Source organism: Chrysoperla carnea, chromosome 2 (genome assembly GCF_905475395.1).
Source record: "Chrysoperla carnea chromosome 2, inChrCarn1.1, whole genome shotgun sequence".
Classification (NCBI taxonomy): domain Eukaryota; kingdom Metazoa; phylum Arthropoda; class Insecta; order Neuroptera; family Chrysopidae; genus Chrysoperla; species Chrysoperla carnea.
In genome coordinates this window covers 26,971,957-26,988,015 of record NC_058338.1, presented here as the reverse complement: position 1 = coordinate 26,988,015, position 16,059 = coordinate 26,971,957, and the positions used below count along the sequence as shown (strand labels likewise).

The 16,059-nt window shown below is 30.2% G+C and overlaps 1 protein-coding gene across 1 annotated transcript; it reads left to right on the top strand.

The window, feature by feature from the left end:
* Window positions 1-13,124: 13,124 nt before the first annotated feature.
* On the top strand, window positions 13,125-15,221 carry LOC123292219 (60S ribosomal protein L31). Its single transcript, XM_044872787.1, has 3 exons — window positions 13,125-13,255; window positions 13,489-13,722; window positions 15,036-15,221. The coding sequence occupies exons 2-3, from the start codon at window positions 13,499-13,501 to the stop codon at window positions 15,184-15,186; spliced, it is 375 nt and encodes a 124-aa protein (XP_044728722.1). The 5' UTR covers window positions 13,125-13,255; window positions 13,489-13,498; the 3' UTR covers window positions 15,187-15,221.
* Window positions 15,222-16,059: the final 838 nt, after the last annotated feature.

Below are 16,059 nucleotides of genomic sequence, written 5' to 3'. Positions count from 1 at the left end.
CTTTTTAACAATATTTACAGAACATTTTTATAAAGAGAACATTCTTTTTTTTTGTTATCAGATAAATAAACTCTATATCGAAATAAAACAGACATTCTATTACTATCTGTCCCACATGGATTCAATACGTAAGTTCAACTTTTTTAATCGAAAGGCTGATTTAATTCAGATCTTTCAATAAATATCTTCCTGATTGTATAGCTACTTGATGAAGAATAAAAGAAAAAAAGAGCCAGAAATAGCAAAAGTTCTGAATTCGTTTAACCCAAAATGTAATTTTGGATTAGGTTTAAAAAAAATACTTTTTTTGACTAGGTTTGAAAATTTACTTATTCCAATAAAATAACAAAACCTTTTTAAATATCGGTTATTAAATATTAAAAACTATATTATCCCTGAAAAAACTTATCAAATTCTTTTCAGCTGTGATGTCAGTTTTTTGGTAGCTATCACTAATATGCTTAATTCCGGGACCAGCACTCCACATTCTTGAAACCTATTAGAGCTAGATTAATTTTGATCACAAATTTGAAAAGTATGACCCAAATTTAGTAGGATTACATACTTGGTTTAACAAAATTGGATAAAATTTGGTTGTGATAGAGCAAAATCAAATTTTTTTGGATTCTAATGACGTCACAAAGTTAACAATTTCGATTTTTTTGATAACACAGTCAAATTTGATCCGATCTTATTGGAATTTTTTTTGAAACCCACTAATTTTGGGTCATTCTTTTCAACTGTGATTTCAGTTTTTCGCTAGCTATCACTTATATCCTTAATTCCGGGACCAGCCCTCCACATACTTGAAACCTATTACAGTTAGGTTAATTTTGATCACAAGTTTGAAAAGTATGACCCAAGTTTAGTAGAATTATATACTTGGTTTAAAAAAATTTTATCAAAATTTGGATGTGCCTTCAGTCTAGAATTTAAAATAATTATAGTAAAATTTTTTATTGTTAAATGAATAAATAAAATAATAAACCAAAATTTGTTGATTTAATAAATACTAAACACATAACATATTATATCTAAGTATTTTTTTTAAACCCAAGGTTATCGACCTTAATAATACGTATATTTACATGTAATATACATATATACATATACATACATACATAATACATAGAAACGGAACGCGAAACACAAAATGATCACGTTACATAAAATCTGTATGTTTATGTAAAATAGTTGACAAAAGTATATCAACAACACAAATACAACTGAACAGCATAAAAACCCTCCCCTTCTTATTTACTAAACAAGTGAAAACAAACAATTGACTGAATTAATTGTTGAAATACCATGCATAGTCATTGCTGATTTCTTACACATACATAACTGATATTCAAGTATGGCACATACTATAAAATTTCCGTCTAATTGGCGCCCTCACGTGTAAACAGTGATGTTCACGAAAAAATGTTTCGATCAAAAGTTGTTTATTTTTTGATAAGGAACATTTTTTACATTTAAACTTTTGTTCTATCTCTAACGGTTTACAAGATGGATCCTACGGACCCAATACCCAATTGACCTATGATGCTCATTTACGAACCTCACTTTTTACGTCCTGAGTACGCTGTAAAAATTTCAGCTCGATATCTTTTTTCGTTTTTGAGTTATCGTGTCCACAGACGGACGGACGAACGGACGAACGGACAACCGGAAATGGACTAATTAGGTGATTCTATGAACACCTATTCGCTCCGAGCGTGAATTTCGTTTCCATGACAACGATACACTACTTTAATTATAGAATTAATGGATGCATATATAATTGTGTGGATTGCATTGAAAACTTACATTTAAAATTTAATATTCTTGTTTCACAAATTTAAATAAATAATTACGATAATTAACATTTGAAAAATAATATTTGTACAATTTGATTTCTTATTTTCACAATTTTTAATGCATTAAGTTTAATTAATTAGTGTTTTTCAATCATTTTAATTTGACAGTTTCTATATCATTAACATGTAAATAATTGCAAATTAGTCATAACAGCCCACTTTATCTCCAAAATTTTTCACTTAAAGCGCTGGCATCGATTTTATTATCCCTACCATGACTACGCACACAACGAATAGCAAAATTTTGTGCGTGGCATCAATATTTTTAAGCGTTACAAACTTGGGACTAAACTTAGTATACCTTGCATATTGCATATATGCATGGTATAAAAACATATTTGACTTACCTAGCTTATTTGAATATGATGACGTATTGTTTTAGAATATTTGATAATTACAGTCAAAACCGATTATAGCGATATCGTTTAAATATCGATGATGTGGAAAGGTTCCGACTGAATCCCTACGTAATCACATATAATGACATATCGATACGACCAAAGCATTTGCATATACACTTTTTTCACCTGTACATGCTTATTCACTTAAAGTTAATCGGAAAAAATAGACCCGGAGAGTTTGTCGACTATAGAAGAGTTGGTTAAATTTTTGAAGTTTTAAGCCCTTGCGTTTAAAAATGGGACACTATTACAGAAATGTTTTCCGGTCTATTTTTTTCTAAATCCCATTTAAAAACAAGTGAAAACAAAGAATTGACTGAGTTACCTGTTGAAATACAATGCATAAATAGTTTTGATTACTCTATCACGTTACACATACATTTACAATTTATATAATACATACTATACAATTTACGCCTAATTTGCACCGTCACGGGTAAACAGTGATGTTTACAAAAAAATGTTTCAAACAAAAGTTGCTTATTTTTTAATAAGGAACATTTTTTACATTTCAACTTTTGTTCTATCTCTAACGGTTTACAATATGGGTCGTACGGACCCATAGGTCAAGACCCAATTGACTTATGTTGCTCATTTACGAACTCGACCTCACTTTTTACGTCCTGAGTACGCTGTAAAAATTTCAACTTGATATCTTTTTTCGTTTTTGAGTTATCGTGTCCACAGACGGACGGACAACCGGAAATGGACTAATTAGGTGATTTTATAAACACCTATACCAAAATTTTGTTCATAGCATCAATATTTTTAAGCGTTACAAACTTGGGACTAAACTTAGTATACCTTGCATATTACATATATGCATGGTATAAAAACAATATCATAATACCATTTTGAACCTTATAAACTTTATTTTGAACTTTATTAAGGTAGTTCGAGCACCAAGACAATTTTAGATTTAGGGTATAAGTTTATGAATGAAGACGAAAAATAAGAATAAAAGTTTTCCATATCTGCTTTGGTTTTCAAAATATCGAAAGTTGGGGGCGTTGCTACTTCCGTATCAGCCGTATCAATGATATGGGGTTCCCAATTTTTTTAAAGCTTAGTGTTATAGCAATTCCGCTTAGTGTCTGCTGTTAAAGATATTATTCGTATGGAATAAGAAAATTGACTCCTTTTGATCTGCCAGTCTCTGCAAGTCCTTCGCCTAATAACGAACCCAACAATTTGAAGTTGTGATCATTAATGAAATTTTGTAGGTATCGTTTTTCAGGTTTTACCCTGCTATCTTTAGTAGTAATATTTCCCTTTAGCAATATTTTCCGTTCATGAAAAATCAAGTATAAAAAGAGATCTAGACTCGTATTTGTAACATAAGCATCTGCGCTTTGCTTTCGTAAGGAATTGACAATTTCTACACTTGTTGCTTAATACACTATTACACTTTTTATTTTTTCTAGTCTTTTCGACTTAAATCTGCTATAAATAATAGTACATAGTATATTATAATTTACAAGACCCTTCAAAAATTGTGTACCTAACTTTTAATGGTCAGTGTGTTTGTTCTATTTAAACAGTTTAAGCTACTGGGAATTATTTTGATACATTTTTAACAAAACAATAAAATTGGTGTAAAAGTCATTGTCCCAAAACCAAGGCTACATAAACTAGACAATAAAAACATTATCACAAATAAGTAAAATAAATCTTATATGAGCGCCACACGACCTCTATGTCATTAAAATCGCAATAACTACAATATTGCTTATTATGATTACACTTAGAATGTTTTAAATGGTGTGCTTTTAATGGCAGAGGGTATACGTCTAAAAGAATGAATCTCAGGCACAGCAGTTTACAAAGCAACATTTTGTTTTCGAATATTGCACCCAAATTCTGTTTTCCAATCTTGACAAATGCGATTTAATTCTTGTAAACCGATTTTTGGAAACTTAGCTATAAAATGTTCTTAATTAAGTCAGTTCGACCGTTTAGGGGCTACGATGCCACTGACAAACAGATAGACGCACAGATAAACACTTTAAACTTATAACCCTCCATCTTAAATCAATATCAAAGTTATGGTCAAGAACATCAGATGAAATAAAAAGGATACTTAGAGAGCTATCATTTTTTGGGACCCATTTTTGGAAATATTTTAATTAAAATTGAAATATTTGATTTGACTTTGTTCTTTTGAATTATTGTTTTGAATTACCTAATTATTTTACCATTGTTCCAAACTGAATTGATTTTTGAAGATCATCGCCAATTTTTTAGTTTTTTCGGATATGTAACCCTAAGCTCGCACTTGAAACATAGCTAAGAAGGCTTTCCGTTAAATTACCTTACAAATTAAACCAAAAAAATTAAAGTCGGTTCATCCGTTTAGGCGCTACGACAGCGCTTTTTTAAAAAAAATGTGATCAATTCTGCACTCCTATTAATTATAAATTGTTCATACTGCCGCTGCCTGGATTCGAACCCGCAACCTAAGTCTAAATTAACTAACAGGCGAAGGCAAACGCCTTAGACCGCTCGGCTATTTAGGCTCTGTGTACTCCCTTATAGTATACATCAAAAATTAAGAACTGTTGTAAAATTAACATGGTTTTTTTAAACTGCATATTTTATTATATGCGTCGTACATAGAGGTAACTAACTTAATAGTAAATATTTATTAAAAACAAAATCATCTCAAACCGTCATGGTTGAAATACTTAGAAATGCATAGACATAGATAATAAAAACTACAAGTTTATACAGACAGACAGTAATAATAATTCAGCAGAATTATTTTGAATCGCATCGCCGAATATTATTCCTCCTGTGTTTACAAACCGTAATACCTGTATACTGTATTCTGTATATGTATTATAGGTACCTTCTATTACACGTACATAACCTATCCTCAAACATTTAAAATTGGATATCTAAATACATACCTATTAGTTAGCGGATAAATTATTGTCTGTCCAAAGTACACCTAAACCTAAAAACGTTAACTCGCTCCATATCCGTTGTGCCTTTTTCCACCTAAGCTTTTTTTTACAATTTTGAACCACTACTATTTAAAAGTCGCAGCATAATATTGTTTAAAACAATTTTTTATAGTAGGCTAATCAAATAAAATCCATAAAGTTTTGAAAAATTAATTCCTAGTAAGCTGGAAATCATTTTAATTCAAACAGTATTTCGGTCAAAATTTTTCAAAATGTTAGCAAATGATAGTTTAAGTGATTCTAAAGAAAAGTTCCCATGGTCACAAGTCATGAAAATGACTGGGTTTCAAGTTATAGCTAATATAAAGTTGGAAAATGTACTTATCTGTATATTATATGCCAATGTGTGTGTATAGGCAAATACATATACAGATATGTATAACTACATGCATACGTGTGTTTTTTAATGTAAGGGTGTTGTTTAATTCTTTTTTTTTTTTTTTTTAAGAATATGTTATGAAATTCAAAGAAGAAATGACTTATACTATCATTCCCCAAAATATGAAAAAGTTTGACCGAAATGCAGATTACATATAATTTCTGCGATGTCTTTTTTCCTGCTACTTTTTTAAACCGTATAGTCCTCAAATTCTGAGAGAAAGCCGGATCATTACAAGATACACCTTATAATGTTACGGTGTATTATCAATATTATAGACTTCTACATAGAGTACACTAAACGTAGATTTTTCAACGAGTTTTGACTATAGTATAATAATGGATACTTTTTAAATATAACTATTATAATATTTTTAATGTTGCTATTAAACAATTATTTTACCTTAAAAAATATAATATTAACAAAATTATACTTCATACAGCAGAGTGAAACGTTTACATAATCAGAGGCCTGTCTACAAAATATACAATTAAACATTTAACTATCATTGAAAATAAATAATTCCCAAAAAACAAATATTTTTCTGTTTCTTTACCCTAATCATTAAAATTGAAAATTCACACCATATTCACTTAATATTTTTATTCAAATTAAGACGATTTACGAGAAATTGTCGATTTTCTAACTTCGCATAATTTCGACCCTATTTAAAAGTCTTTTCGCGTTCAATATTAGACAAATTTTTTGACGTATATCTCTCATGAAATGCAGCCCTCATCAAAAATGCAGAAACTTCAAATTGAACGAACAAGGCAGATAATTGACTTGGCCATTTCTAATGTTAAAATATTTATCAAAATATTCGTGATCATTTCGTCAAAAACTCAACTCATATCGTTCCGCAACCACCGTATTTACCTGATATGACGCCGTGCGACTTCTGGCTGTTCAACAAGCTCAAAAGACCGCTCCGGGGACACTGTTTTGATACGATACAGGAGATTCAAGCCGCAGCGACGACGGAACTGAAGGCAAACCCGGAAAGTGACCAGTGTTTCGAACATTGGAAAATCCGTTGGCATAAGTGCATTGCATCGGGAAGGGATTTCTTTGAAGGGGATGAAATTGATTTGGAAGAATAAATATAGAATTTTCAAAATAAATACAATGCCACCATATTTTTTGGGTACAGTAGTATATCGTTTATTTTCTGCTGATTTTACATCTACAGAGTCTGTTACTTTTATTATGATTTCGAGAATTTTTATAATAAACCAAAATGTCTAGAAAAATGCTCTAACTATTTTGAATGTTATAATAATTGAAGATTTATTTAATTTGATTTTTACATTCAAATTTGATTTGAAAAATTAATGAAGGATTAATCAATAAATTAATATAATTTATTCTATATAATAATACAATATCAAATAAATATACTATTACAGATATTTAATCCATTCAAGTGAATACTTCACTTAAATTCATCGATATTATGGTCCATTTATTAACATCACCCGTATAATAAAAATGAGAACAACAACTTGTTGATTACACCTCTTTTCTCATCATGAAATTAGGGTGGCCTGAACTTAGAGAACACTTCATTGTGTGTTTTTGCAATGGTAAAATGCTATTCATTTCTATAATGAATATTTCGAATTAAGTTTTTTAACTTTGCTATAGACATATTTTTGTAATTTTTTTAAAATTATTAGATAAGGGCTATATAAAAAAAATAGGATCTATTACTACCTAATACCATACACGTGATTTCATAAATTTGATGCTTGTCCCGTGGCTAGGCGCAGCTTAATACATGTATGAGTTGTTGAAATAATTTTCATAATAATTTGAAAGTTACATACAGTTTTTAAAAACTTTTCAAAAGAAAAGCAAAAATACCCGAAGAAACAATTTTCGTAAAAGGTCGTTTTACATAACACATCATTGGCTTTTGTATTTTAACATTTATTACGTCAAAAACATAGCACACTGTACCTAAATAACATTTGTAATCTGTGAATTATTTTGTATATAATCAATAAAATACCCAATTTAATTTTTATTTATAGTTAATTTTGCAATTTTTTGGGCAAACCTACTTATTTTTGAAATAGCTATTGAAACATTCACACCAATAAATACACTCAATCGACACACTTACCAACACAATATGCTACCAGCCAGACAGATAGATATACTATTTATTCATTGATTCATTCCCTCAGGATAATACAATAAAAATACCTTCTAATTCACCCTCATGTCTGGAAATTTAATCGTTTATGTTGTATAGAAATATTACTATCATTGATATTAAAATACAGTAAAACACCAATGATAATGTAATTTGGGGTAATATAAATGATAAAAATTTTCCAAAAAATCGATTTATTAAATTTTAGAACAACAGCTACTTTTTGGCGTGCTTTGGTTGAGTGGGGGATTAAACCATACGTATTTGCCTCATTTGCGGATTCGTAATCAACGACCCGAAAAAACTACTAGAGCACATTTATAAGACAAAATATCGATTTATTAAATTTTAAAACAATTTTATGCTTTGAGTGTTTAAAATCAACCCCATTAATTCATTTTTTTTAAACAAGGGTTTATTCTAAATAAGAATAATATAAATATACTTCTTTATTATTTTGACCATTTTTAAAGCAGTGTTTTAGCTTAGATAGTATAGGAAATCACACAATACTTATACGAAATTAGTAAGTTTTTAGGATAAGCTCTACTTTAATGGAATAAAAAAGTGTATGCCTCTATGAGCACTACTAAAACTAAAATATTCCAAAAATATTTGAAACGTAATACATTTCAAATCAAGATATTATAAAATTATTAACTCAAGGTATATTAAGGGTATATTTATATTTTTTTTATTCGAAATCTTCTAATATTTGTGTATATAATATCGTTAATTATGATGAGACTAAAGAAAATAGATAAATATAATAATTTAACACCTGTTTAATTCTCAGAATTTGAATAAAAGATGACCAAAGAAGTACCATTGTAACGACAAAAAAAATGTAAATGGTTAAGTTCGAATCATGTCTACTACGTTAAGGGCTTCATATTCCTATAATTTTATAATTTTTAATTTTAAACATCAATAAAGAACGACAATCCACAAAGTTGACAAAGAAGAAATAACGAATTTTCGAGATGCTTCTATGCCACTATGCTTCTATAAATCTTTTAAATAGTTTTTCTTTCTGATATTTTTAGTTTCAAAATACATGTTTTTATAATTCATCTGCAGTCAGGCAGAGATCAGACCTCACCTGGAGGCAGAGATGACTCTGGATGAAAGATGCTGATATAAGCAAATTAAATTACAAGATTTTGTCATGGCTAGGATCAACTCAGAAACCCATAGTCAACTCAGGACCCCAAATTTTGATTCAAAACACTTTTCACATATCTCCACATAGGTTTCCGTAGATTCAAACAATAGTTCCCTACATACCCTACAAAAGGATTATTCTAAGATTCTCTAATTATAAACATGGTAATTCAACTTAGGCAACTCAAGACCCCAAATTTTGTATATCCAAACACTCTACAATTATAAAGATATAAAGTTGGTAATTCAACTGACTATTCTTCTTGCCAGTATCCTGATTAGTTTCAACTGAGCACAGAAAAGTGACCTATGGTTGCATTCACTCCTTCCTTGAAATCACAAAAATCAAAGTGGATTTATCATGGATATACCCTGATTCATGCTAACACAGGACATCTCGCTGTGGAAATCACATTTTCAGCGATCATTGTGGTGTAACTTCCTGTGCCAACGAGTTCTCTGCTCCATTCGCTTATACACCAGAGTCAGGTGGTTATTTAGTGTTTAATGGCTAATTTTCTAGAAGCATTCAACAATACAGACTGCCAATATGCAATCGTTATTTCTGCATTCAGTGGAAATATTGAACTAATTTGGCACCAAAGAATTTCAGTTAGAGAGAGCTGCAACTGAATGGATTATATCTATATCTATGTCCTATGATCCCGAGGGGGGCGTAGGGTCACAAATATGAATGGATTAGATGCCACAAAATAAGGAAATTATTCACATCAAGGTACGGATCCCCAAATAAACAACCAAAAAATAAAAAATAAAATAAAGAAAAACAAAAAATAATATTCTTCTAATGATTTTTATATGCATGTATGTCTGCGTGTACATATTATATGCACTCAATGAAGATACAACGAACGAATGAGGAACAAGGCACTGGTTGGCATTATTCAGTTTAGCTAAGCTATAATAGTTGTTTAGGTTATGTTTATGTATGTGTGTATGCGTATATATGTGATATAAACGGAACCCTATCTAATATTTTTTACTAGTCAAGGCCAACAACGTCTAAATTCATTGACCTAATGCTGTTAGAGGACTTGTAGAGGACATGCATTGCGTATAGAATCCGTTCAATTTGTTTGTGTGTTGCGTTCGTTGTTATTATTTGTAGTGGTGATGTCCGCCACGCTGCTTATTGTTGCTTGTGCGTTGTGCTTGCCACTCTTTGCAGCATTGCCGATGCACACAAATATAAAACTTACACACGGATACGCACGCACATACACACACACACACACACATAAAAATATCTTTCCCGCCAGCAAAGTAATCAACTGAAAACAACGTGGTATGTGTCTATGTCTTTCATCAAAACTTATAATAACGCAATCATTATTATTTCAGGGGCGGATTTTGTAACCACAGCAATTTTATAAATATTTTGTTTATAAGTAACTTTAATGACAATGTTTATATACCAAGAGCATTAGCATGTATTAAAATTCCTCAAAAAACGCCAACCTGCCCGTCTTCCACAAATTCTGAATTAGGCTAGTTTTACATCTTCTCCTGCTTATAAAAATGTCCTTACACAGCGATTTCACCTACCGCGTAAATTCAAGATATTACAGCATATCCATAAGACAGGTTAAAATCCTTTAACTCCATGGACGTACAAATCTGGGGGGTTTTAGCCATCAAAACCCCACATTTTACGCCCATGAACTGGTATTACTCATAAGGTTGATATGATTTGTTTTGTATGAAAACAGTGTCACCACACCAAATTGTATCAGAATCGGCGCTATCCGTTCTAAAGTTATGGAAGAAAAACTATTTCAAAATCGCAACTTCAAGAGCATATAACACCAAAACGGAGAAACTTTTACTAGGACATGATTAGCTCAATCAACTTATTTTAACCTAAGCCATATGTGGTAGAGGGATGGAAAGACCTTTTAAGGTATCCTGTAGCGACGTTCGGATTAGCAGGGCTTTGAACTATCGAGGCCCTATTGACCGGAGTAAAAAGAAAAACTTAATGAAATATTATTTTAGAGACTAAAGGACCTCGCACAAATTAGATGTAATCTGCATTTCGGTCAAACTGTTTCAAATTTTGGCAAATGATAGTTTAACAATTCTAAAGAAAAGTTCCCATGGTCACAAGTCATGAAAATGATAGGATTTCAAGTTATAGCTAAATTAAAGTTTGAAAATGTACTTATTTGTATAATGCCTAATTGCCGATGTGTCTATAGGCAAATACATATACAGATGTGTATAACAACATGCATACGTGTGTTTTTTAATGTAACTGTGCTGTTTTTTAATTCTTGTTTCTTTTGAAGAATATGTTACGAAATTCAAAGAAGCAATGTTCAGTGGATCAATAATATGAATTGTTAAGATCAATATTTTCAGCTACATATATACGTACATGATTTTTAACAATTAAATTTTATTAAATTACAATAATTTTTTTATATAAATGAACTTGAAATCCTGTCTTCATGACTGATAACTTGAAATCCTGTCTTCATGACTTGTGACCATGGGAACTTTTTTTCAGAATGACTCAACACCGTTTGCGATTTGCTCAGCGTTTGTTTGACATACGATACTCGTAAAATATAAATCAATGAACAACCCGATCATTAATGTAAACGTTTGCCAAACATTTTTTTCGATGTTTTCCTCAAACTAAAATTTTCTACATGTATGTTCGAATTTTTAGGTACCTATATCTAATTCCACTCAAATCCAATTTTCAAATGGAAATGGCGTGCTTGATTTTAATGTTTATATTTTTATAATTTAAATAAAATATACCAAGAGATATTATAAAATATTTCATTCAAACTTTTATTTGATCAATTTTGATATAACATAACAAATTCTTATCAACAGATGTGTCGCGACGCGATATGTTAGTGTTAGTTACATAAAATGCAAGCGAATTAAAATAAACAAACTGTTAATAAATATGAGGGAGTTTGTTTGAATCAATGAAGTCGAAAAAAAACAGATGTTATTGTTACTTAAAATATACTAACTAGAATGAATGCTAGATGATTCATACAAATAATTAATTTATATTACTACACTGAAAACATCAGCAACTTATAATAATCCCATTAATCTGCGAAACGGATACCAAAATTGCTATTAGAAAACAAAAAAATACGTTGTAATGGAAGAAAATATGCCAAGAAACATAGCGTTTTTGTTTACGGCTAATCAATGACTAAGTTGTTAATCGAACAAATTCATAAAAATCAAAAAAACGATTTTCTTGCGATTAAAAGTTTACGTCCAATGCAAAAAAATTAAATGGGAAAGATTTCAAAAAAACCTATCAAAAACCTATTCTAGATTTCAAAAAATCTATCGATTGACGTATGGTAAATCCGATTTGGATGCGTAGATACATTTGCTTATAACTTGTATACCATGCATATATGTAATATGCAAGGTATACTAAGTTTAGTTCCAAGTTTTTATACCATGCATATATGTAATATGCAAGGTATACTAAGTTTAGTCCCAAGTTTGTAACGCTTAAAAATATTGATGCTACGCATAAAATTTTGGTATAAGTGTTCATAGAATCACCTAATTAGTCCATTCCCGGTTGTCCGTCCGCCCGTCTGTGGGCACGATAACTCAAAAACGAAAAAAGATATCAAGCTAAAATTTTTACAGAGCATCATAGGTCAATTGGGACTTGGGTCCGTAGGACCCATCTTGTAAACCGTTAGAGATAGAACAAAAGTTTAAATGTAAAAAATGTTCCTTATCAAAAATTAAACAACTTTAGTTTGAAACATTTTTTCGTAAACATCACTGTTTACCCGTGAGGGCGACAATTAGGGCGGAAATTTTATAATATGTACTATACTTGATTATCAGTTATGTATGTGTCACATGTTGGTATATGTAATGTGATAAAGAAATCAACACTGACTATACATGGTATTTCAACAATTAACTCAGTCAATTGTTTGTTTTCACTTGTTACTTTGATATGAATTTTGAATTTTTTTTTGTTTTTAGTAAAGAATTTTGAAAGTTTTTCAAAATATCGCATTTTTGCGAAAAGGGCATCTTTCGTAAAAACTTTCCTCTTGGTCGAGGAATTATGGGCGAGCGATTTTTCGGGGCTTAATCTCAATCATATAAAATAAAAAAATTACTTAATTTCTAAATGATTTTGGGATATATAATGCCATCTATGGTTGACACTAAGTAGGTATTATCAGTAGAGTAATGCTACAAAGTTTCATGAACTTCAGTAAGCAGATGCTAGGTGGAGTCGAATCAAATACAGTTTGTTTCTTTTAATAAAATATCGGAAAAGAAGTAAGGTGAGGAATCAAGTTTTTGTAAAATAAATCCTTAAACATCCATAATAAAATTCAATAAAACGTAATAAAAACTATTCCAATTAATTAATAATAAAATCATTTGTCTAATTTAATTGATATTTTATTGTTTTTTGTCTTAGTAAATTGTCTTCATTTACGATTTATATCTAGCTGACACATGGAATACCTAACCTCCATATTGGTGTATTAATATCGTGTTAATTGTTTTCTAGGATTTACAAAATGGGTAAACCTAAAGGTGAGAAAAAAGGCAAATCAGCCATCAACGAAGTTGTTACACGAGAATATACTGTAAACTTACACAAACGTTTACATGGTGTTGGATTCAAAAAGCGTGCCCCTAGAGCCATCAAAGAAATCAGAAAGTTCGCAGAAAAACAAATGGGAACACCTGATGTCAGAATAGACACACGTTTAAATAAACAATTATGGACTAAGGGAATCAGGTAAGTCATTTTTGAAAATAGTTAAATTAGATAGCTAGGAAAGTGAAAATTGTTATAAACCGGTTAGTTTGTCAACGTTTTCATTTACCTACGTTATTTCCAGTAGTTTATAAATTATTAAATAAGTTGTCGCAATTCTGTACAAAATTGTTTTAAATTTTTATAAATGATTGAAATAATAATTAAGGGGTTATCAACGCCGATTTTTGTTGATTTAGAATGTTGATAATTGATTACGTTATTACGTTGGGGTTTTATAAATAAAATAGAATGATTGTGATTAATGCTGTCTAAATAATATATTTCTTTATATTTTAAAGACAATTCAATCAGTAAATTTTACAATGAAACTTGTTTTTTAGTACGAAATATCTAGTTTTTGCATTGTACAGAGTTGCTATATTGTCTTAAGTTTAAGAATTTTATATTAAAAACGGAAGTAATCAATTTTAGTCGCTGTGTTCGCAATTGTGTAATAACCAGGGTTGCCAGTAGAGCCAACTTATTTGATACCGCTCGGTCACTGAAATTATACAGAAACAAATCTCATTATACAAAGCGACGAATTTGTTAAAAATAGTCTGTAAGTGGTGCTGTAGTAAGTCCAGTAGCAAGTGGCGCTGAGTTAAAAAGTCTCTGTTACGTTTACTTGTAATGCTAACGAATATAACTCAGAGAGCGCCAATTTCGATAGAACGACAAGGGCATCACGCCATCAACGATTAAGAAATGGTCTCTCGTTATCTCTAATAATCGGTATTTTAACTGTTACAAAATTTACTTCACGTTTGAATTTTTATTTTTGTATCCAATTATACGAGGCAATCTGCTATACAAACTGGATACATAAACTGCCATACATAAAATAACCATATACACTTTTTGTATCCGATTGTACAATCTGGCAGCCCTGGTAATAACACCACAGATAACGAAATCTGGAAAAACTGTTCTCTTATCCTCCTTCGAAATATATTGTGATTTCTTTCTCTATTGTTTTCCCTCAATAAAACGAATACGACACACATTTATAAAATATTATTTTTATTGAGTCAACAACCCTGTTGTCAATTCATAATTTACTCTTATTTTAACGAAATAGACAGCCGATAATAAATCTGCTACCGATTGTCTTTAAATTTAATTTTTACTCTTGCTTCTTCTGTATAGAAAGGTGTCTTCAACATTTTTTTACTAGTCAGTGCAGAAAACGAATGTACTTTAAAAAGAATTTTTTATAAAAAATATTTAATTATTGACTAAACTTATAGAATTAAATGATTTGAGAATTTAAAATGTTTTTGTTTTTACAGAAATGTTCCATTCCGTGTACGAGTACGATTATCACGCAGACGTAACGACGACGAAGATTCCATTCATAAACTATACACTTTAGTAACTTATGTACCAGTGGCCACATTCAAAAGTTTACAAACTGAGAATGTTGACGCGAGTCAAGAATAAAAATTGTATTTTTAATTATTAATAAAAAATAATATAAAAAATTTTGTTAAATATTTTGATAAGTGCAAAAATTTCCTGGAATCCCTAAAAATAACTTCACAGTTCTAACATGAAGAAAAGCGAGACCTAGTGCTTTAGAATCAACCAATGATATAAATGAATTCAGGCAGCTGACTAATGAATCTTAGTAATCTACATAGAGTTTTACGAGGTTTAGAACTATCTTAAAATTAGATACATCATACGAAACGCCGCATATACAGGACTAGTAAGTATATACGCATATTTGACTTGAGTCCCCTGCTAATAAATCTACGGAACTGAAAGAGTTTGAATTATAAAATTTTATATTTGTCACATATGTGATCCTTAAATCTTTTCAAAAGTTTGCGAATTATGCTGGGCTTTGATTGCTGCAAATTTTGTCAAATTGATAGAAAAAAGCCCTAATAGGTCAATTTTCTAAAAATTTCTGTTTATTTAAAAAAAAATTAATTCGACCAGTCAATAAATGCACCCGAATTTTGTACTGTTTAGGTTCAAATTACCTTATATACTGAGTTTTATCGAAATTGAAGATAAAAAAAATTTTTCAATTTTTTGAAATTTTTTAAGGCGTACGTACTCCTTTGAAAAAATCGAGAAAAACGCAAAAAAAAATTGTTTTTTTGGAGTTTGATGAAACTCGGTCTATAGGGTATTTTTGATCCAAAAAGTATAAAAATCAGGTTAATTTAATGATTGGAAGCAGAGTTTCTGAGACATCGCAATATTTGGATCGGTTTTAGTCCGTATCTCAAAAACTATTCGACCAGTCAACAAATGCACTCGATTTTTGTACTTTTTGGGTTCAAATTACCTTATATACCTTTT

Excerpts from the sequence above, each read along its gene's own strand:
- LOC123292219 (XM_044872787.1), top strand. The coding sequence starts at position 13,499 with ATGGGTAAACCTAAAGGTGAGAAAAAAGGCAAATCAGCCATCAACGAA. Across the intron at positions 13,723-15,035 it reads TTATGGACTAAGGGAATCAG|AAATGTTCCATTCCGTGTAC; the intron begins GTAAGTCATTTT and ends TTGTTTTTACAG.